This window comes from Pleurodeles waltl, chromosome 10, assembly GCF_031143425.1.
Source record: "Pleurodeles waltl isolate 20211129_DDA chromosome 10, aPleWal1.hap1.20221129, whole genome shotgun sequence".
Taxonomy (NCBI): domain Eukaryota; kingdom Metazoa; phylum Chordata; class Amphibia; order Caudata; family Salamandridae; genus Pleurodeles; species Pleurodeles waltl.
This window is the reverse complement of record NC_090449.1, coordinates 1,044,793,160-1,044,816,787: the sequence shown is the minus strand read 5'-3', so window position 1 is coordinate 1,044,816,787 and position 23,628 is coordinate 1,044,793,160. Positions and strand designations below refer to the sequence as shown.

Genomic DNA, 23,628 nt, shown 5'->3' with positions numbered 1-23,628 from the left:
CACAATGTGCCCCGTCGTACCTAGCTAAAAGGGCTTGGGAATTAGCAATGCGCCACTGATTTGCAGCCTGAGTTGCCACCCTCTTGTCTGCTGCATTGAATTTGTGGCTTTCTTTATCAGAGGAGGAGCATCCCCTGTGGACTGACTATTTGCACATTTTCTGGCTGCACTGACTACATTGGAGTCTGGTGGTAACTGCTGTGAAATTAAAACTGGATCAGCTGGTGCCGCTTTATATTTTTTAAATCTATTCTAGGTGTTAACACCCTGGCCTTGACTGGCTCTTTGAAAATGTCATCTGTATGTTTCAGCATACTAGGTAGCATTGGCAAACACTAGTATTGTTTGTGAGTTGAGGAAAGTAGGTTAAATAGAAAAACCTCTTCTAATGGCTCAGAGTGAAACTGCACACTATGTTAGGTGGCTGCTCTGAGAATGACCCGATTATAGGCTGTGGTATCCTCAGGTGAAGATGGTCCTGATTTGTATCCTACAAGATCACTGGGTCAGAGTCATACATGTCCCATGGATCCATGTTATAAATACTATCACTCAGTCCCCATGTGAAGAAGCATGAGACTGTGTGGGTGAAGTTGGTGGTGCTGGAGTATGAGGTCGAGAAGAGGAACGATAAGGCAAATGTGGTGAAGAAAGCTGAATAATCTTTGGCTTTTCCTTATGTTTAAATATTTTCGCTGGTGAAGGGCCAGAATCCAAACTCTCCTGGAATGCTAATTTCCTCTTTGTAATTGAAGGAGGAGAGGCAATAATCTTTCCAGTCTTTTTCTGGATTTGAATCCTCCTTTGTTTTTTGTCCATGCCCTTAAGAATGGGCCTAATGTCTGTCTCATCACCCTCTTGTTCTGAAGATGAAAGCTGTTTTCTGCCTCCTAATGAATGCTCTGAAAATTTAGTGGCAGTAGGCTTCATACAGGCCGAAAAAACTGGTCTGAGCAGTAGGGGAAAGTGTTTTCGGATACGAAGATGGGCTTCGATGGTTCGGCTCCAAAAAGGAGTGTGGATGTTTTGGCTTCGATCTGGTATGAAGCAGACTCGGTTCCGAAGTGGAAGCCTCCATCTTCGAACTCGACGTTGAAACAGGCATAGCAGTCGGATGTTGGGAGTGAGTCTTGGCCTTCTTCGGCGCCGAACCCGAGGGTCGGTCGACGATTTGATGTTTTCGGGTCAAACCACAGCTATCAAGCAGTGGTATACCCAAGGCCTTCTGTGATATTTTAGTTTGTTGGGAAGGGGCTGATGTACACACGTACTGCGCCACAGGGAGTACCTGGCTGTCCTCATCTGAATCCCGGTCGGATTCAGAGTCTTGAATGAAGACTGCCGTCTGTGCCTGTTCCTCACCAAAGACGCCATATCCAACCACCTTGCCCTTCGATCTCGTATGGTCTTCGATCGAAAGAACCAACATGCCTCACAGGTCTCTTCTTGGTGGTCTGTAGAAAGGCAGAGGTTACACAACGAATGTTGGTCGGTGTAGGGGATCTTGGCGTGGCACCAAGGACAGAATCGGAATGAGTCCGATACATGAACCTGTGATGCAGTAGGCCAGAAGAGGCCCAAAAAGGGCGCGGGTGCCCAGAAGGGAATTTAATGGATCGAGTGTAGTCAGAAACCGCGTTTGAAACTACACCGACGTTAAGATAAAGGATAGAGAGGTTCAGATAATACTGAACCGAAAGTACCGAAGCAAGAGGGAACACGTCCAAACCAGACGGCGGAAAGAAAACAATATAAAAAAAGGAGTCGATGCCCATGTGCACTATCCTCGAGAGGAAGAGTTACTAGATCGTGCGACTTGAAAAAAGCATCTTTGAAGAAAAATAAAATGTAACACTCCGAGCCCAACACTAGATGGCGATATATGCACAGCATGTGTATCTGCAGCTACACATGGCATCAAATAAATATATATATATATATACATACACACACCCCCACACACACGTTGTAAATGTAAGTGTATTTAATTAGCACTTATGACCCCGCGAAGCACGGAAGCACATATATAATGAATGAACATCACACAATACCACTGCACTGTGAGGTAAATGCATGTGTTGTAAAGCCCTGCGAGGCATTACACATCGTTGTAAAGTTCAAACCACTGTGGCTTAAAGGCATAAGGGCTAAAGCCCTGCGCTGTAAAGTCTGATATTCAGAACATAGGATCATAGTCCTCCTCTATCACAAAGAGGAGATATGCTGTATTGGTACAACTGTGGATGTGCATACTGCTTAACCCACTGACCACTGTTGCACACAGCTCACCCACATTAACTAAAGGAAAAGAGAGGTAGTAACAAGACCATCATAATTACTAACCTTTTGGAGTTCCAGTTCTCTTTGGAGTGCTAAAGTCCAACTCTGTATCAGAGAGTACAAAAGCATCTTCAGTCTTTTTCGGCTTTGGCGGCCTCTTAGGTTTTGGTGTTCCATCTGATGGTGTTTTCACTGTTTATTGATGAGGGGGGAAAACACATGAATTAGCAAAGATGGGTATTTCAAACAGCAAAATGCATCAAAAAACAAAAGTATATGACAGGGATGTTATTGTTGGGCTGAATGTAAGCTTCCCCTCATTTTGCATAATTGTGTAACCAAATACCATGCCAAGACATCTAGCTGCTTAGGCCACAGAAATATTTATCTTGCAGACTGTGCTGAACTTTTGGGGTAAGTAGGGAGAGTTAGAACTGAGGTCATTACCAGCTTATTAATGGAATAATGGACCTCTTGTAGCCTGTAGTTAACCCATCAAGGACATCCGGGCATTTGTAAGGCAGAAGAAATGGATTTTGCATTACTTTTTTTTCCAGTGACAATACAGGGAGATGTTTAACTCCAGCCTCTCCCTTTTACATAAGCATGTAGTCTAGTACCATATAAAAACAAAGGGCATTAACTAGGAGAAGAAAAGGATACATTTCAATTGTCCCAATTCAATTTAAAAAAATAAAACTTTTGCTCGCAGTCAAACGTATAAGCAAACATGAAATTATCCATGTAACAGGGTCAATGACCAAGGCGGTAACAAAATCGCCCCAAGGAGGGATTTACCAATGATGAGGGATTTTTATAGGCAAGCACATGAACAAGTGATAGTGAAGGGTGTGAGGTGGAATGGTTATTCAACAAGGTTAACATTAGAGTTGGTGGGCTCCTGCAAAAATGCAAGTAAATTGTTTGAGTCACGGACTTGAAAATGTGCAAAACTAGCAGGCTCTGAGAAAGCTCTTTTACAAAAAGGACACTCAAAGTTGCAGCCCCGAAAAAAATATCTAGTCCCCTTTCCCCTCTCCTGACCATTGCTGCCTTCCCAAGCCCCAGACTTAATTTGGGAGTGGTTATTGTAAAGGGCAACTCTTAGGCATGCTATCATGTTATACATTAACAGAGTCATGCCATATGGGGTTTGGCGCGACATGTTCTACCAACCATCAAAGTAAAAGACATTAAGAAAGGGAAGTAAATGTGTGTTTCCCAGGTCCTCGGGGTTGGAGGGAAACATTGCAGGATTTTTTGAGTTAACAGGAACACATCGTTGTTTTGTCAACCTTAGCAGGAAATCTCTTTTCTTGGTGGATTTTTACTCGTACTGAACAATGTAGTATCAACACTGTAACTAAAGTATGACAGGGCAGATAAATTACACTACAGCTTAATTATTGGCAAACCTACACCATAGACAGTTGTGAGAAAAACAGTAAAAGTAACAGGTTTTATCCAAAAAAGGCATACACTTGAACCAAAAGACACTGCCTGTCCGACAGCTCCTAATCCTCCCTGCTTAGGGACAGTCTTAAGTTCTCTCTTCTTAGCGTTCCTACTTTTAAGTCCAGTTAAATTACAATACAATATATTCTTGGGCAAAATAACAGCCTCGTCAGACTAAAAAACAAACGCTGGCAATAAGTGTCCACACATTGAGATAACAATGCTGATAAAAGGTCAATAGTTTAGCATGCTGGAATATAAATACCCAGGTAAATACATATATTGGTTTGTGGGTGAGCAAATGTCTACAGGAGGCATATCGCTGGAAAATAAAATAAAAAGTCCCACCAAGGCAAAACAACTGACTATTGATTTACTAACAATTGTGGGGTATCCTACAGCCAAACAGCTATTTCTTTTATATAAAAATGCATAAATAAATAAATAAATAAATAAATAAAAAAAATAAAAAAAATAAAAACTTTTGCTCCTTTACCTAGTTTCTTTCAACACAACTTGAAACGAGTGTGATACGGAGTCTCTGGCAAGAAGACATCACTTACGTTTTTTCAATTTACTTAGCGTATCACATTAAACAGTTCTCTGTGGTTATAATAAAATTGCTCACAAGTTTCAAGTTATTGGTTGACTCACCCTTTTTGACAGACGGAGGTTTACTCAGGGGGTCTTCTGTAGGTTTGGGGGTAATTGTGAATGAAGGCTCCTCCGGAGACTCCGAGTGAGGAGCAGATCGCGAAAGAAAAGAATCTTCTTCATCACTATATAGCTTTGTAGAATCTGACAAAAAAAGGAACCAAGTCATTTCTTCAGTACACGGTTTATAAGATACTTTGAACAGCGCAGAGTTTCTAAGGTAAATGCACATACCTTCTTCTGATTTTTGGGAATAAGAAGGGAAGGAAAACAGCTCATCAAAGTCTCTCTTCTTCTGTTCAAGCGTTGATTTGCTAAGAGAAAAAAAAAGAAACAGAAGTTAAAATTGTCACATTACAAAGTGCCAACAATGTACTGGTTCTATTTGAACACCAAAAACAACATTTTCTAGTCATGTGACAGAAAGTACCCAAGCAGATGTTTAATCTTCTGAAAGAAGTATGAATCTGAAAGTAGGGCATCATGCAAGAGAGACCAAGTGCTTCCACCTTCGCCAGGTTACTCACAACACTTGTATACACAGCAAGAGCAGATGAACTCCACAAGGCCTGTCCTAGGAAGAACTGTCAGGAAGTATATATAGCATCATGGCCAATGGCTGCGGCCCTGTACTTGCATCCTGTTGCCTTTTGTATTAAGGTAGCCCTGCTCAAGCTCAACATGCATGCTAGGACAGACTGTAGCATTAGCACAGTATGTACTGGGTGACAACTCTCCAAATGTGCAGTGCGGCAATACAGATCAGCTGCTCTAAATAATAATGACAAGAAGAATGGCTGAAAGCTGGAGCACTGCAGTAGAAGTTACCGCAATGCATGGAAGAAGAGAAAGGAGGAGAAAACAGTAGAAAAGTATCAGCACAAGATCCAAGAATCTCAGACCTGTATCCAGCCAAAGTAAGTCGCCTTGGCAGGGGAGCAGCAGATTCACAGCAATGGTATTTGGTTTTAGAAAAATACATCTAGTTTGCACATATGCAGAGGAACAAGGGAATGGTGTGTATGATGCATATACATTATGTTCAGTACCTTCACATTAAAGTTTGTATTAATAGGTGTGGAGGTTGTTTCTGGACTATCACTAGTCGGCAGGGATACGCTGTAGAGGTTGTTTCAGGACTATCACTAGTCGGCAGGGATATGCTGTAGAGGTTGTTTCAGAACTAACACTAGGCGGCGGCAGGGATACACTGTAGAGGTTGTTTCCCGGCTAGCACTAGGCAGCAGAGATACAGGGTAGAGGTTGTATCCGGACTAGCACTAGGCAGCAGGGATACACTGTAGAGGTTGTTTCCGGACTAGCACTAGGCGGCAGGGATACGCTGTAGAGGTTGTTTCCGGACTAGAACTAGGCAGCAGGGATACAGGGTAGAGGTTGTATCCGGACTAGCACTAGGCAGCAGGGATACACTGTAGAGGTTGTTTCCGGACTAGCACTAGGCAGCAAGGATACGCTGTAGAGGTTGTATCCGGACTAGCACTAAGCAGCAGGGATACGCTGTAGGGGTGGTTTCCGGACATGCACTAGGCAGCATGGATATGCTGTAGAGGTTGTTTCCTGACTAGCACTAGGATGCAGGGATACGCTGCAGAGGATGTTTCCTGACTAGCACTAGACGGCAGGGGTATACTGTAGAGGTTGTTGCCGGACTAACATTAAGAGGCAGGGATACTCTGTAGAGGTTGATTCCGGACTAGCACTAGGCAAGCAGGTATACACTGTAGGGGTTGTTTCCGGAATAGCACTAGGCGGCAGGGATACACTGTAGGGGTTGTATGCGACTAGCACTAGGCAGCAGGGATACACTGTAGTGGTTGTATCCGGACTAGCACTAGGCAACAGGGATACGCTGTAGAGGTTGTATCCGGACTAGCACCAGGCGGCAGGGATACGCTGTAGAGGTTGTTTCCGGACTAGCACTAGGCGGCAGGGATACGCTGTAGAGGTTGTTTCTGGACTAGCACTAGGTGGCAGGGATACGCTGTAGCGGTTGTATCTGGACTAGCACTAGGCAGCAGGGATACACTGTAGAGGTTGTTTCCAGACTAGCATTAGGCGGCAGGTGTACACTGTAGAGGTGGTTGCCGGACTAGCATTAGGCAGCAAGGATACGCTGTAGAGGTTGTATCCGGGCTAGCACTAGGCGGCAGGGATACACTGTAGGTGTTGTTTCCAGAATAGCACTAGGCGGCAGGGATACACTGTAGGTGTTGTTTCCAGAATAGCACTAGGCGGCAGGGATACACTGTAGGGGTTGTTGCCGGACTAGCATTAGGAAGCAGGGATACGCACAGGTCGGGGAGAGGAAAGAAGGGGGTCTGAAGAAAGTTTCAGACACACTGCAAATGGATTAAACTGCACCAGAGTGAGGAATAGGGTGCCCCAGACTCTAGACAGCAGCGTGAATTTGTCTCTAAATAGAATTTTATATAACTTAGTAAAAAAAGAAGGTGATTAACATTAAATAAGTGACAAAATGGTCCGTTAGAAACAGCCTCTTCCTATGAACTCCCCGAACAGTAATCTACTGCCATGAAAAGTGATCCTCTTCAGTACACGTTTGCTCACGTTAGAGCTGATCACGTTGTAAACTCCTAACCAGACTTCATCTATCGGCAAAAGTGCTTTTATGTATGTAACCCGAAAAAGTGAAATTAACTGTGTAAAGCGCTCGACTTCTTCCAGCTGAAATAGCGCTAGGAAAATAGACAAAAAGTAGTCCACGATCAGACAGAAAACAGCGAGCCTCACATGTTTTCTGTACTTGGTTGCTGCGCTCTAGTAGGGCTAACCACCAGAAAAGGCATGACGTATGCATGCCTTCCACTAATGAAAGCAAGCAGATTTTACTAGGCAAGCCCACGAACCAATCAAACACACTGACGTCACGTCGACAGGACTTCGAGCCCTTTTCTAATAACTAAAGCGTCTCGCTGCGATAAGCATGCGCGAGTGCATGCAACGCAGGCTCGACCCTAAAAACACGGAGTAGAATATGAAATTTGGAGACCCCTTTTCACTTTAACAAAAAAATATATATATTAATGAAAGGGCATTTCCCTCTACTAGATACTGTGTATAAAGTATCTGCTGGCGATGCAAGAACCTCAGCCTCAGATACTACGAGCTGCATTTGCCATTCTCAAGGCAATGAGCTTGAGACCACAGAATGTATATGAATGCCAATAAAACCTCAACGACCTAACTCAGCAGCAGAAACTTTAAAATGAAACATGAAACTGAGAAAGAAAGAGGCCTGTCAGTCTCTTAACAATACAATTACAAAGGTGATCGGAGGCTAAATTAAAATTCAAAACAGACCAGGCCAGTATGTCAAACTCAAAAGAGGAGCCATTCCATTTGCCCTCCATCCTCCTTCCTCTGGAAGTAGAAAGGCACATTCTGGGGGAGGAGGTGATCATCGTTTCTGGTGTTAGACTAATACACGGATGGGCACTTCTCAGTGAGAGGAAAGGGCTGTGTTTATCACTTAAAGTGAAGCCTGCTTTGTGCAACGTGTTCTTGCAGTATTACACTCTTACAGTTGCAGAAACTGCATTTCAAAAAGGTAAAAAGTGTCCTCTCTTTAACCTGCGACCTCTTGTTATTCAGACTGAACTGTCCAGACACAGCCTTTGCTCCAAAGCATCACTATGCTTCTCGCGGCAGGAAGCATTGGGATGTCTAAGACACCACAAATAAATAAAGTGCACAGCTACCCCTAGAGGCCTCCTCACGCTAGAACAGCCACTCATGCAGAAGCTGGAAAGTAAGCTGAAGTTGCAATAGATTGGTGTAGCCGCCAAAAGTGGGGCCTGGCCGGAGGGGGCGGGCAACTCCACTAGCTGGAGTGTCCTGCTGGGTTGGCACAAAGGAGGTGAGCCTTTGAGGCTCACCGCCAGGTGTGACAATTCCTGCCTGGGAGAGGTGTTAGCATCTCCACCCAGTGCAGGCTTTGTTACTGGCCTCAGAGTGACAAAGGCACTCTCCCCATGGGGCCAGCAACATGTCTCGGTTTGTGGCAGGCTGCTAAAACTAGTCAGCCTACACAGATAGTCGGTTAAGTTTCAGGGGGCACCTCTAAGGTGCCCTCTGGGGTGTATTTTACAATAAAATGTACACTGGCATCAGTGTGCATTTATTGTGCTGAGAAGTTTGATACCAAACTTCCCAGTTTTCAGTGTAGCCATTATGGTGCTGTGGAGTTCGTGTAAAACAGACTCCCAGACCATATACTCTTATGGCTACCCTGCACTTACAATGTCTAAGGTTTTGCTTAGACACTGTAGGGGCACAGTGCTCATGCACTGGTACCCTCACCTATGGTATAGTGCACCCTGCCTTAGGGCTGTAAGGCCTGCTAGAGGGGTGTCTTACCTATACTGCATAGGCAGTGAGAGGCTGGCATGGCACCCTGAGGGGAGTGCCATGTCGACTTACTCATTTTGTTCTCACCAGCACACACAGGCTGGTAAGCAGTGTGTCTGTGCTGAGTGAGGGGTCTCTAGGGTGGCATAATACATGCTACAGCCCTTAGAGACCTTCCCTGGCATCAGGGCCCTTGGTACCAGAGGTACCAGTTACAAGGGACTTATCTGGATGCCAGGGTGTGCCAATTGTGGAAACAATGGTACATTTTAGGTGAAAGAACACTGGTGCTGGGGCCTGGTTAGCAGGGTCCCAGCACACTTCTCAGTCAAGTCAGCATCAGTATCAGGCAAAAAGTGGGGGGTAACTGCAACAGGGAGCCATTTCTTTACACAAGCCCCCCCCAGCCCACAGGCCAGGAGACTCAGCCAACGCTGGAAGAGTCTTCCTAGTCTGTCAGGCGAGGAAGAGTAGAGGAAATGGCTGGTTTGTTGCAGGGCCTACTCTGCCTTACATCCTCCTGTTCAGGTCATTCCCTCTGGGGAACTGACCCACTTCCACAGTGATAGGACCTAGTCTGAACTGCCTCTTGTCTGTGCTTTTTATGTCTTCACCCATTCTCTCTATTTTGAGGTCAGAGGTATCCACCTCTGCTAATCTTATCTTAGCCAGGGTCACCCCTAGCTTACCCAAAGAGGTTACCCAGAGCTGGAGTAACCCCACCATGACCAACAGGGTCAGGGGGCCTAACTTGTTATTTGGCATGGGGTCAGACCACCAGGCCAAGGATAGTGCAGCCATAAAGGCTAACACCCAGCAGAGGCCACTGACAGCTGTCAGTGCCCAGAACCACACCTTTAGCTCTTCACCTAGAAGGGAAGGGGCTAAGTTACAGGCTTTTTTGGGTTCAGGGTGCCTGTCTGCTGTATTAGAGTGGGGGGTCACCACATCTTGTAGTAAACACCCTTCTTCCACTCTTTCTTCTGTTAGCTGAGGAGCCACCCACTCAGGCTTAACAGTTGCCTGACTAGCCAGGACTTCTTGTGGGTCAGGTTGGACTTTATCAGAGCCATTTTTGGAGTTCTCCCCTACTGGAGCAGAATCTCCTTGGCTTGCTGGAACCTTGGCTAAAGGTTGTCCACCTTTCCTACTCTGTTTCCTTTTCTTTTTCTTCTGGGGCCTACTTGCATTTACTGCAGAGGCAGGACTTCCAGAATCCTTGGGAGAGGACTGGCACTGGACCAGTTCCTCTCTTGGGCTCTGACTAACCTCTGGGTAGTCATTTCCAAGGAGACAATCAAGGGGGAGGTCTGTACTGACTACTACCCTTCTCCAGCTAAGAGTGCCACCCACTTCTATGGGTACTAAAGCCACAGGCCTCTTAGTGACCCTGTTTAGGCTAACTCTTACCCTGGCAGTCTCACCTGGGATGTACTGGTTTGAGAGCACCAGCCTGTCATGCACAATAGTGTGACTGGCACAAGTGTCTCTCAGGGCAGTGGTTGGGATTCCATTCACCAGTAGGTGGTGGAAGTGTCTACTTCCCTCTGGAATCTCCAACTCACCTGTTGGGCCCTGTTTCCAGTTGAAGGCTAGGAAGACCTCCTCATCCGAGGAGTCATCTCCCATGGCTACACTGGTTACCCCAGGAATTTTGTTCTGGGGTTTGTTTTTGGGACAAGAAGTGTCCTTGGTGTGGTGCCCAGACTGTTTACAGTTGTGGCACCATGCCTTAGTGGCATCCCAGTTCTTACCCTGGTACCCACCTTTGTTTTGGGTTGTGTCTTGGGGCCCACCCACCTGTTCTGGTTTTTGGGGGCCTACAGAGGACTCTTTTTCTTTGTTTCTAGTGTTACCCACTTTCTCCTGGGGAGTTTTTGTAACCCCTTTCTTTTGGTCACCCCCAGTGGAAGTTTTGGTTACCCTAGTCTTGACCCAGTGGTCTGCCTTCTTTCCCAATTCTTGGGGAGAAATTGGACCTAGGTCTACCAGATACTGATGCAACTTTTCATTGAAGCAGTTACTTAAAATGTGTTCTTTCATAAACAAATTATAAAGCCCAACATAGTCACACACTTCATTTCCAGTTAACCAACCATCTAGTGTTTTTACTGAGTAGTCTACAAAATCAACCCAGGTCTGGCTCGAGGATTTTTGAGCCCCCCTGAATCTAATTCTATACTCCTCAGTGGAGAATCCAAAGCCCTCAATCAGGGTACCCTTCATGAGGTCATAGGATTCTGCATCTTTTCCAGAGAGTGTGAGGAGTCTATCCCTACACTTTCCAGTGAACATTTCCCAAAGGAGAGCACCCCAGTGAGATCTGTTCACTTTTCTGGTTACACAAGCCCTCTCAAAAGCTGTGAACCATTTGGTGATGTCATCACCATCTTCATATTTTGTTACAATCCCTTTGGGGATTTTTAGGATGTCAGGAGAATCTCTGACCCTATTTAAGTTGCTGCCACCATTGATGGGACCTAGGCCCATCTCTTTTCTTTCCCTTTCTATGGCTAGGAGCTGCTTTTCCAAAGCCAATCTTTTGGCCATCCTGGCTAACTGGATGTCCTCTTCACTGGGGCTATCCTCAGTGATTTCAGAGGTGTTGGTCTCTCCTGTGAGGGAACCAGCATCTCTGACTATTATTTTTGGAGTCAGGGTTTGAGGGACCCTGTTCTCCCTAGATAGGACTGGTAGGGGGGAATTGTCCTCCAAGTCACTATCCTCTTCCTCTGAGTTGCCACCCTCAGAGGGGTTGGCCTTTTCAAACTCTGCCAAAAGCTCCTGGAGCTGTATTTTGGTAGGTTTGGGGCCCATTGTTATTTTCTTTATTTTACAGAGTGACCTTAGCTCCCTCATCTTAAGATGGAGGTAAGGTGTGGTGTCGAGTTCCACCACATTCACATCTGTGCTAGACATTATGCTTCTAAAAGTTGGAATACTTTTTAAGAAACTAAAAACTGGTTCTAGAATCTAATTCAAACTTTTACAAACTTTTAAACTCTAAAAGAAATGCTAAACAGGATCTAACACAAGGCCCTAGCAGGTCTTTTAAGAATTTAGAAAACTTTTCAAATTGCAAAAATCAATTTCTAATGACAATTTTGGAATTTGTCGTGTGATCAGGTATTGGCTGAGTAGTCCAGCAAATGCAAAGTCTTGTACCCCACCGCTGATCCACCAATGTAGGAAGTTGGCTCTGTATGTGCTATTTCAAAGTAAGGAATAGCATGCACAGAGTCCAAGGGTTCCCCTTAGAGGTAAAATAGTGGTAAAAATAGATAATACTAATGCTCTATTTTGTGGTAGTGTGGTCGAGCAGTAGGCTTATCCAAGGAGTAGTGTTAAGCATTTGTTGTACATACACATAGACAATAAATGAGGTACACACACTCAGAGACAAATCCAGCCAATAGGTTTTTGTATAGAAAAATATCTTTTCTTAGTTTATTTTAAGAACCACAGGTTCAAATTCCACATGTAATATCTCATTCGAAAGGTATTGCAGGTAAGTACTTTAGGAACTTCAAATCATCAAAATTGCATGTATACTTTTCAAGTTATTCACAAATAGCTGTTTTAAAAGTGGACACTTAGTGCAATTTTCACAGTTCCTAGGGGAGGTAAGTATTTGTTAGTTTTACCAGGTAAGTAAGACACTTACAGGGTTCAGTTCTTGGTCCAAGGTAGCCCACCGTTGGGGGTTCAGAGCAACCCCAAAGTCACCACACCAGCAGCTCAGGGCCGGTCAGGTGCAGAGTTCAAAGTGGTGCCCAAAACACATAGGCTAGAATGGAGAGAAGGGGGTGCCCCGGTTCCGGTCTGCTTGCAGGTAAGTACCCGCGTCTTCGGAGGGCAGACCAGGGGGGTTTTGTAGGGCACCGGGGGGGACACAAGTCCACACAGAAATTTCACCCTCAGCGGCGCGGGGGCGGCCGGGTGCAGTGTAGAAACAAGCGTCGGGTTTTCAATGTTAGTCTATGAGAGATCTCGGGATCTCTTCAGCGCTGCAGGCAGGCAAGGGGGGGATTCCTCGGGGAAACCTCCACTTGGGCAAGGGAGAGGGACTCCTGGGGGTCACTTCTCCAGTGAAAGTCCGGTCCTTCAGGTCCTGGGGGCTGCGGGTGCAGGGTCTCTCCCAGGCGTCGGGACTTGGGATTCCAAGAGTCGCGGTCAGGGGAAGCCTCGGGATTCCCTCTGCAGGCGGCGCTGTGGGGGCTCAGGGGGGACAGGTTTTGGTACTCACAGTATCAGAGTAGTCCTGGGGTCCCTCCTGAGGTGTTGGATCGCCACCAGCCGAGTCGGGGTCGCCGGGTGCAGTGTTGCAAGTCTCACGCTTCTTGCGGGGAGCTTGCAGGGTTCTTTAAAGCTGCTGGAAACAAAGTTGCAGCTTTTCTTGGAGCAGGTCCGCTGTCCTCGGGAGTTTCTTGTCTTTTCGAAGCAGGGGCAGTCCTCAGAGGATGTCGAGGTCGCTGGTCCCTTCGGAAGGCGTCGCTGGAGCAGGATCTTTGGAAGGCAGGAGACAGGCCGGTGAGTTTCTGGAGCCAAGGCAGTTGTCGTCTTCTGGTCTTCCGCTGCAGGGGTTTTCAGCTGGGCAGTCCTTCTTCTTGTTGCAGGAATCTAATTTTCTAGGGTTCAGGGTAGCCCTTAAATACTAAATTTAAGGGCGTGTTTAGGTCTGGGGGGTTAGTAGCCAATGGCTACTAGCCCTGAGGGTGGGTACACCCTCTTTGTGCCTCCTCCCAAGGGGAGGGGGTCACAATCCTAACCCTATTGGGGGAATCCTCCATCTGCAAGATGGAGGATTTCTAAAAGTTAGAGTCACTTCAGCTCAGGACACCTTAGGGGCTGTCCTGACTGGCCAGTGACTCCTCCTTGTTATTCTCATTATTTTCTCCGGCCTTGCCGCCAAAAGTGGGGCCTGGCCGGAGGGGGCGGGCAACTCCACTAGCTGGAGTGTCCTGCTGGGTTGGCACAAAGGAGGTGAGCCTTTGAGGCTCACCGCCAGGTGTGACAATTCCTGCCTGGGAGAGGTGTTAGCATCTCCACCCAGTGCAGGCTTTGTTACTGGCCTCAGAGTGACAAAGGCACTCTCCCCATGGGGCCAGCAACATGTCTCGGTTTGTGGCAGGCTGCTAAAACTAGTCAGCCTACACAGATAGTCGGTTAAGTTTCAGGGGGCACCTCTAAGGTGCCCTCTGGGGTGTATTTTACAATAAAATGTACACTGGCATCAGTGTGCATTTATTGTGCTGAGAAGTTTGATACCAAACTTCCCAGTTTTCAGTGTAGCCATTATGGTGCTGTGGAGTTCGTGTAAAACAGACTCCCAGACCATATACTCTTATGGCTACCCTGCACTTACAATGTCTAAGGTTTTGCTTAGACACTGTAGGGGCACAGTGCTCATGCACTGGTACCCTCACCTATGGTATAGTGCACCCTGCCTTAGGGCTGTAAGGCCTGCTAGAGGGGTGTCTTACCTATACTGCATAGGCAGTGAGAGGCTGGCATGGCACCCTGAGGGGAGTGCCATGTCGACTTACTCATTTTGTTCTCACCAGCACACACAGGCTGGTAAGCAGTGTGTCTGTGCTGAGTGAGGGGTCTCTAGGGTGGCATAATACATGCTACAGCCCTTAGAGACCTTCCCTGGCATCAGGGCCCTTGGTACCAGAGGTACCAGTTACAAGGGACTTATCTGGATGCCAGGGTGTGCCAATTGTGGAAACAATGGTACATTTTAGGTGAAAGAACACTGGTGCTGGGGCCTGGTTAGCAGGGTCCCAGCACACTTCTCAGTCAAGTCAGCATCAGTATCAGGCAAAAAGTGGGGGGTAACTGCAACAGGGAGCCATTTCTTTACAATTGGTCTTTGGCAGTTCCCTGAAGGAGATTTCTGGATGAGTTTGTCTTCATTTGACGGGAAGTTTTTCCACGACTTGGCAGTCAGAAAGGCAAAGGAGCGACCGCCACCCCTGGCTCTCCTGACTTTAGAGATGCTCAGTAGAGAGGCACTCTCGGAGCATAGTCATCTCCTAGGCAGACTTCACATCAAAAGGGGGCCTTTACCCTGCATAGCTCGGTGGGCCATGCATAGGACCTTACAATGGGTCCGTTTTTGTACTGGAAGCCGGTGGAGAGCAGCCAACGCTGGGACTGCTGAATGGCATGGCTCACCCCTAGATAACCACCAACTTTGGGGGTCCAGAGCAGAGTGGTGCCTGGCAAAAAGCACTTTAATGGCTCTTCCGCGATATTAAGTGCCAAACTACTGCACTTCAAATGTAACACAACGTGCCTTGGAGAGAGATGGAGAGCATGGTGCACCATATGCAGAGATACATATAAGATTTTGACCCAGACACTGTGTTTAGGCCTCGGTTTTGGCAGTACAGCTGTCAAACAGAATTATTGATAACTTTCAGGATGCACTCTGGGTCTCCCTTTTTCAACCACTGGCTTTTTTTTTTCTTCCGACCAGCCTCTTTCTGCTGTTGGCTTGAGCCTTTGTCAAACACGTATTGGCTCAGCCATTCAAGTATTCATCTCCCACAGACATTACTACTACTATCTTCCTGCCTCTCTCAAATGCTTGCACTGATGTGCACGTGGTCAGCTCCTGCCTGTGTGTCTTGCTTTAAAGCGCTAACACTGCATGAGCTAGCACATTAAACCCAGGCCTAAAGACTGCCAGGAATGGTAGGACAGCAGGTACAAGGCTTTGTCCTAGTCTAATCTTATAATAATTAAGAGGAAAGATTGAGACTGATTAGGACCTTCCCATTGCTTCTTTAATTGACACATTCATAACTGACTGATAAATACTGAGCACAAAATACTAAATACACCAAATCACATTTAAGGCCATCAGAAAGAGGAAATAAAAACACCAACATGTTTTCCGTCAAATAGTTTAACCAGATCACACTGTCTGGGGGTGTGCTGCACCTCACTCAAACAAAATGACATCCATGAACCGTCAGCCAGTAGAAATTGCCACAGTCTGTGTAAGTGGCGGGAGTTAGGATACACATTGCTGTCAATGTGTGAACTTAGAGTTCATAACAATTCATGTGGCAGAAAATAAAATGCCACCAGATGGGACTGTCAGACACTGCACCTCGTATTTCAAGTTGCCTTATGTGAGGTGCATTTCAAACCAGGTTTTCTTTTGTGTTTTGGAATTTGTTGATTTGCATGTAAATGCAATTACAAAAACCTAAATAAAAAACATAACTCACAGAAGCAACTTACTACTGACAAAAATGAATTTATTACACAAGCTGGCATTCTATAAACTCACTCTTTATTTAAAAGCACGTCTACAAAACACAACGATTAGGATGGGGAAACCTTTTTGCAAAGTCAAAAAGAATAAATAGAGCACAAACGAGAACACCAGTTAACAAATCTCTCTCAACCGCACAGGTTAAACCTGCACGTTTCCTTCAACATTTACTGGCTACAAAAAAAACAGTTCCCAAATTTCAGAAACTGAGGAAAAGAAATGGAGGGAGAGATTGAAGTTTAGAAAGAATACTGGAGGCTCCTGCATAACAAGTAGCGCTCCTGGTTTTAAGTTATTCATTTTTTCAACATTTCCATCTGTATTTACCCATATTTACTTTTGCTCATTTTTTCCTGTATTTACCCCTTTAATTTTGTTTTCACTGTATAAATAAAGCTGCAATAAGTATTTTTGCTTATTTAACTGATAAATGTATACTCGCATTTGAAAGTCCAAAAGGTTTCAGCAGTATACCGTGCAATAGCGTTATCTGAAAATCTTGCATTGTAGAACGGCATTAAAAAAACTGTAGATCTGCACTTAATTAAGCTCAGTTAGGAAATCTATTGTCTTTTTTCATCTTCCCTCTCCTCAATCTGTACACCTACAGACCTGGCACTCATGAATGACAGTAGGAATCCAAAGAAAGCATATTTTCCTATATTTAAAAATAATACAGACAAGAAAATAGTTTTCTGTCTGTATGCATCTGTAAAAATCAGTAAAAACGGAAAACTGTGAGCCCTAATAAAAAGTGATGAGGCTTAGACCGTTTACACAATAGTGAAGCAGTCACAGCGTATGGCGCTTGTTGGGTTAGGTGGAATTGCAGTTCCTAGATGGTAAAGGTGACAAGTGAGCCTAGGCCAGAGGGTCACAGAAGAACATTTCACTGCTAAAAGTAGTAGGATCACAGCACTCCACATAACACATCATAGCAATATGGGTGGCGCCAAACTGTTTTTTCCAGCTTGAGGATTAAGACATTTAAACTATCAGTGATTCACCCCCCCTCCCCCATTGTAAGCAAACTGCACCAATGGCATTTCACCCCCAGCCACTGAGCCTGTCTCACAACTACATCACTTCTACTGCCAGCCATTTCCATGGCTTGAACCAGGTCCATGGTTCCCAGCTAGGGTAGGCATTGAGTAGCACGTTGGTTCTTGAGCCTGATAGGCCACCAGGCACAGATGGGGAATTTGGGTAAAGTAGCAAAGAGCACAAAAAAATGCCAATTTCTGACAATCACCAAAAAAAAGGTATCCAACACAATACATTTTTTTCTTGCACAATTCAGGGAAGAAGGCCAACTGAGTGAAAGAACCACTTGGAATCTCCATAAGCACACCAGGTTAAACTGATCTCTGTTATATTTTTCAGGAAAAACAAGGAGGGCCAGTACTAGCAGCATCAGAGGTGCAGTGGCTCCAGGACCAGAAGGCCCTCACTCACCAAGTGCAGTTTCACTGAACGCAGTTTCCTTGTTATTTATTGATTTATCTGTAAGTGCCTGCCTCTGGCCTCGCTCCTCGCTGCAGACCAGTATCTTCAGGGCCAGTGCCGAGGGTAGAGCACAGATCTGATCCGCACCAGCGGGCCGATGTAACACTTTTCAGTGCCATGGCCTGGTGTGCAAGAACAGCTGATGTTGGATTTATGCTCCCACTCAGTTCATATAATCTTGGGAATGAAGACGCATTCAAATCAGGTCTCTGACCAGCAGCACCAGCTTTCCTTTCCAGTCCTTTCAGGCCCTCGCAATTGAGTTTGCTGCCGAGCAAGCCTGGGAACATGGTGGTATCCGGGTGCAGACAGCACTCTGCAGGGTGCTCCAGAATCTAGTAGCCTCTAGTGCCCAGACCTCTACCATTCTGAAGCCTCCTCCTCCGGCTAGATATATTTCAATATATGCACATGCTGTGATGAAATGATTCAATCTAATTTCTACTCTTTTTATAAGGTCCAAACTTAGCTACAAAGCACACCTATGTCTTGTGACAGCACGAACCAGTCTTAACTGATCAGTCACCACTATGCATGATGGGATTTTTGATCCAATACTGGAGTTATGAGCTAGTGTAGTCAATGGAGGGATTCAGGAGAGAGGACTCGAATGTACAGTGAGGAGAGTGGGGACAGTGATCTGTGCAACCAGGAACCAATCGAGTCAGGAATTAGGGGACCTAAATAGAGGATTATGGTTAGAGGAACTTATTGTTCATCCAAATGTCAGATAATAAATAATATACCCTGAAGTAACAGGACCCACATGCTACTGCTATTTACTTTCACAGTACTATCCACCATTGTAATTGCACCTCTAAGAACTCCCTCCCTTTTTACCCTCACCCACCCTCTATGCTCATGAAACAGCTAATGGTCCCAAACGCCCTCCCCCAACTCTTCATGTCGACCATTTTCTTTCACGTGGATACACCACGATTGCTGGGAAATCTTATACTTGCACTCAGAATGTCATTAATAGACACTGGGGAAAAGGGGAGTGAAGATGTAGAGGACCAGAGGGGCACAGACCTGGAGAGTAAGTCAGGGCCAAGGTAGCACCCAGAATGTAGAGGCTATGTAAATATAACAGCTACGAAAAAGAAACTGATGCTTTTCAGTTTGCGCGTAATCTCTCCACTTGTTTTACACCCATCTGTGAATCTCTCTATATAACCATATAGACTATATCTTTCTAGGCTACTCTATTCATGTCTAGCTGTACACAACTATTTCTATCTATTCCTTTTAATATGTCTACTTCCATACTTATAGCTGTATACTGTCTATACATGTTTTCTATAGCTATTTATTTATATCTAAATAAATGTATAAATGTCTCTATCTCCTTATCTATCTAAGCCCATCCACCTATCCATCCGTCCCTCAGTACCACTGACCATCCCTCTACCTTTCTATCCGTCTCTGTTGCTCTCACTGGTCCCCCCACCTGTTCTGTCTCTCTCTGTCTCTGCCTCCCTCTGTCTCCCTGTCTTGCCCTTATGGCCCAAATTATCCTGCCCCCTTACTTCAGCTTCTTTAATCTAGGTATCACAATCTAGCCCAGCACATGCAGGGGCCTTAGTGCATTCAAGGCACAATCTGACCATGCATCTGTAGTGACAGCAGTCCTGGCTTTAGCTTTATCATAAGTCAATACTGCTCAGCTCTCATTCTCATCACAGCAGATGGTGCTGTGGGTACAAAGGAACCTCAACGGTGGTATGGCTCTGCGAGGACGGGTAGCTCTGCAGTGGCGCCACTGTCAGGATGGGAAGCTTGCAGTGTGTGGCAATCAGAGAAGGGGATGTTGTGCTGCTATAAGTCTGAGTACATAGGAATCTCCGAGGTAACATCACGGTGAGGTGATGGGAAGCTCAGCATTGGTGTAACTGTGAAGACAGAAACCACGGCACTAGTAACATGGAGATGGTTAACACGGCCATAGATTCACTGTAAATAGATGGGAAGCTTGGTTAGTACTATGATGAGAAGGGAAACTTGTATGAAGCTGGGTTCTGGTTACAATAGCCCCATCCTCCTCCCACACACATACACTTTGTGCCTGGTTTTGATGCAACTCTGACTTAACTGCACTGGGTTCCCGCTAACCAGGTTTCCAGAGCAAGTGTTCCTTCCCTCAAAACCAATTCCCAAGTGGCCAAGCCCTTAGCACCTCTGTAAGCCCCTAGTAAGAGGTACCAAGGGGAAAGGTACTAAAGACGGTCCCCAAGACCTGCAGCATAACATGTGCCACTCTAATGGACACAGCACCAAACTCAGACTGCCACTACAGGCTGCAAGACCAGGTGCCCTAAAAAGTGAAAACATAACATGACATACTTGTGTGCCATGTCCCCTAAACACTGCCTGTAATATGTGTAGGTCATTCCAACAGTAGGCCTTACAGCCCTATGGCAGGGTGCGTTATATTACAGGTGAGGACATAGCTCCATGGACACTGGTCAATACGAGTTCCCCGGCTACATGATCGCCTCACTGAAACTGGGAATGTTTAGTATCAAACATCTTGTATTAACAAACCCTCACTTATTCCAGTGATGGATTTATTAATACAAGCACCCGGAGGGCACCTTTGAGGTGCCCCCTGAAAACCTACCTACTACAGGTGTGCTGACTGTATGAAGTTGGCTCTGTATGTGCTATTTCAAAGTAAGGAATAGCATGCACAGAGTCCAAGGGATCCCCTTAGAGGTAAAATAGTGGTAAAAATAGATAATACTAATGCTCTATTTTGTGGTAGTGTGGTCGAGCAGTAGGCTTATCCAAGGAGTAGTGTTAAGCATTTGTTGTACATACACATAGACAATAAATGAGGTACACACACTCAGAGACAAATCCAGCCAATAGGTTTTGTTATAGAAAAATATCTTTTCTGAGTTTATTTTAAGAACCACAGGTTCAAATTTAACATGTAATATCTTGTTTGAAAGGTATTGCAGGTAAGTACATTAGGAACTTTGAATCATTTCAATTGCATGTATACTTTTCAAGTTATTCACAAATAGCTGTTTTAAAAGTGGACACTTAGTGCAATTTTCACAGTTCCTGGGGGAGGTAAGTTTTTGTTAGTTTTACCAGGTAAGTAAGACACTTACAGGGTTCAGTTCTTGGTCCAAGGTAACTGACCGTTGGGGGTTCAGAGCAACCCCAAAGTTACCACACCAGCAGCTCAGGGCCGGTCAGGTGCAGAGTTCAAAGTGGTGCCCAAAACGCATAGGCTAGAATGGAGAGAAGGGGGTGCCCCGGTTCCGGTCTGCTTGCAGGTAAGTACCCGCGTCTTCGGAGGGCAGACCAGGGGGGTTTTGTAGGGCACCGGGGGGGACACAAGCCCACACAGAAATTTCACCCTCAGCAGCGCGGGGGCGGCCGGGTGCAGTGTAGAAACAAGCGTCGGGTTCGCAATGTTAGTCAATGAGAGATCAAGGGATCTCTTCAGCGCTGCAGGCAGGCAAGGGGGGGCTTCCTCGGGGAAACCTCCACTTGGGCAAGGGAGAGGGACTCCTGGGGGTCACTTCTGCAGTGAAAGTCCGGTCCTTCAGGTCCTGGGGGCTGCGGGTGCAGGGTCTTTTCCAGGCGTCGGGACTTAGGTTTCAGAGAGTCGCGGTCAGGGGAAGCCTCGGGATTCCCTCGGCAGGCGGCGCTGTGGGGGCTCAGGGAGGACAGGTTTTGGTACTCACAGTCGTAGAGTAGTCCGGGGGTCCTCCCTGAGGTGTTGGTTCTCCACCAGCCGAGTCGGGGTCGCCGGGTGCAGTGTTGCAAGTCTCACGCTTCTTGCGGGGAGTTGCAGGGTTCTTTAAAGCTGCTTCTTGAAACAAAGTTGCAGTCTTTTTGGAGCAGGTCCGCTGTCCTCGGGAGTTTCTTGTCGTCGTCGAAGCAGGGCAGTCCTCAGAGGATTCAGAGGTCGCTGGTCCCTTTGGAAGGCGTCGCTGGAGCAGAGTTCTTTGGAAGGCAGGAGACAGGCCGGTGAGTTTCTGGAGCCAAGGCAGTTGTTGTCTTCTGGTCTTCCTCTGCAGGGGTTTTCAGCTGGGCAGTCCTTCTTCTTGTTGTTGCAGGAATCTAATTTTCTAGGGTTCAGGGTAGCCCTTAAATACTAAATTTAAGGGCGTGTTTAGGTCTGGGGGGTTAGTAGCCAATGGCTACTAGCCCTGAGGGTGGGTACACCCTCTTTGTGCCTCCTCCCAAGGGGAGGGGGTCACAATCCTAACCCTATTGGGGGAATCCTCCATCTGCAAGATGGAGGATTTCTAAAAGTTAGAGTCACTTCAGCTCAGGACACCTTAGGGGCTGTCCTGACTGGCCAGTGACTCCTCCTTGTTGCTTTCTTTGTTCCCTCCAGCCTTGCCGCCAAAAGTGGGGGCCGTGGCCGGAGGGGGCGGGCAACTCCACTAAGCTGGAGTGCCCTGCTGGGCTGTGACAAAGGGGTGAGCCTTTGAGGCTCACCGCCAGGTGTTACAGCTCCTGCCTGGGGGAGGTGTTAGCATCTCCACCCAGTGCAGGCTTTGTTACTGGCCTCAGAGTGACAAAGGCACTCTCCCCATGGGGCCAGCAACATGTCTCTAGTGTGGCAGGCTGCTGGAACTAGTCAGCCTACACAGACAGTCGGTTAAGTTTCAGGGGGCACCTCTAAGGTGCCCTCTGGGGTGTATTTTGCAATAAAATGTACACTGGCATCAGTGTGCATTTATTGTGCTGAGAAGTTTGATACCAAACTTCCCAGTTTTCAGTGTAGCCATTATGGTGCTGTGGAGTTCGTGTTTGACAAACTCCCAGACCATATACTCTTATGGCTACCCTGCACTTACAATGTCTAAGGTTTTGTTTAGACACTGTAGGGGTACCATGCTCATGCACTGGTACCCTCACCTATGGTATAGTGCACCCTGCCTTAGGGCTGTAAGGCCTGCTAGAGGGGTGTCTTACCTATACTGCATAGGCAGTGAGAGGCTGGCATGGCACCCTGAGGGGAGTGCCATGTCGACTTACTCGTTTTGTCCTCACTAGCACACACAAGCTGGCAAGCAGTGTGTCTGTGCTGAGTGAGAGGTCTCCAGGGTGGCATAAGACATGCTGCAGCCCTTAGAGACCTTCCTTGGCATCAGGGCCCTTGGTACTAGAAGTACCAGTTACAAGGGACTTATCTGGATGCCAGGGTCTGCCAATTGTGGATACAAAAGTACAGGTTAGGGAAAGAACACTGGTGCTGGGGCCTGGTTAGCAGGCCTCAGCACACTTTCAATTGTAAACATAGCATCAGCAAAGGCAAAAAGTCAGGGGGCAACCATGCCAAGGAGGCATTTCCTTACACTGACTGACTAGTCCTAGCCAGTGTGCCAACAGAGACAAGTTTCCACCACACAAGGGGTGAGAGCCTCTGGTATGTAAGTCTGGTTCTCCTCAGAAGAGATGCCGAACCCCCTCTCCCAGGGCACATTTGGCACCAGGAGAGGTAGGAACATTAGCTATGCAGGGTGACCAGCCTGATGTGAGCACTGTCTTAGAAATTACATCATCTTGTGTGTGGTGGAATTGGGAATTTTGGTACAGGGTGATGCCCACTCCCCAAAGGAAGTGGTCATCTAAGTGATGTAGTAACCCCAAGGGTAAGTAGCCCGTTGGCTACTACCCCTTACTGCCATTAATGACCCTAGATTGAGTTTTTTTTTGGGGGGGGGGGGGGGGGGGGGGTGGGGGGGGGGGGGGGGGGAGCTGAATCCAGGACTTCAGATCTTTGCTGGACACAAAAGAAGGAGTGGGCAAAGAAGCCGGCAGACCCAAGGGCCACGACTGACTTGGCCCCACTGCCAGCTGCACTCAACCCTCGCAAATCAACTTACCCGTCCTGCCACTGTGCAGTCTCCAAGAAACTGAGTGCTGCCAGTGCTTTACAAATTGCAAAGAAGAACTCCCTTGGAGCAGAGGAAATCCTTACCTGCATCTGCAGGCACTGTTGCAACATCCGTCACTTTGCCCCGTTGGTCATCGTGCCCGCTGAGGGATCAACGAGCCAAGAGAAGACCATTTGGAGCCCA

At 46.6% G+C, this 23,628-nt stretch overlaps 1 protein-coding gene across 2 annotated transcripts in view; it reads right to left on the bottom strand.

Moving 5' to 3' along the window:
* Positions 1–23,628, bottom strand: part of TOP2B (DNA topoisomerase II beta) — a 485,217-nt gene that overhangs the window by 17,336 nt on the left and 444,253 nt on the right. For both annotated transcript variants that reach the window (XM_069212028.1, XM_069212029.1), the window contains exons 32-34: positions 4,624–4,703; positions 4,390–4,533; positions 2,344–2,472 (exon numbers count right to left, since the gene is read on the bottom strand). In XM_069212028.1, coding sequence (XP_069068129.1) covers positions 2,344–2,472; positions 4,390–4,533; positions 4,624–4,703 — 353 coding nt within the window. The remainder of the gene's footprint in view (positions 1–2,343; positions 2,473–4,389; positions 4,534–4,623; positions 4,704–23,628) is intronic.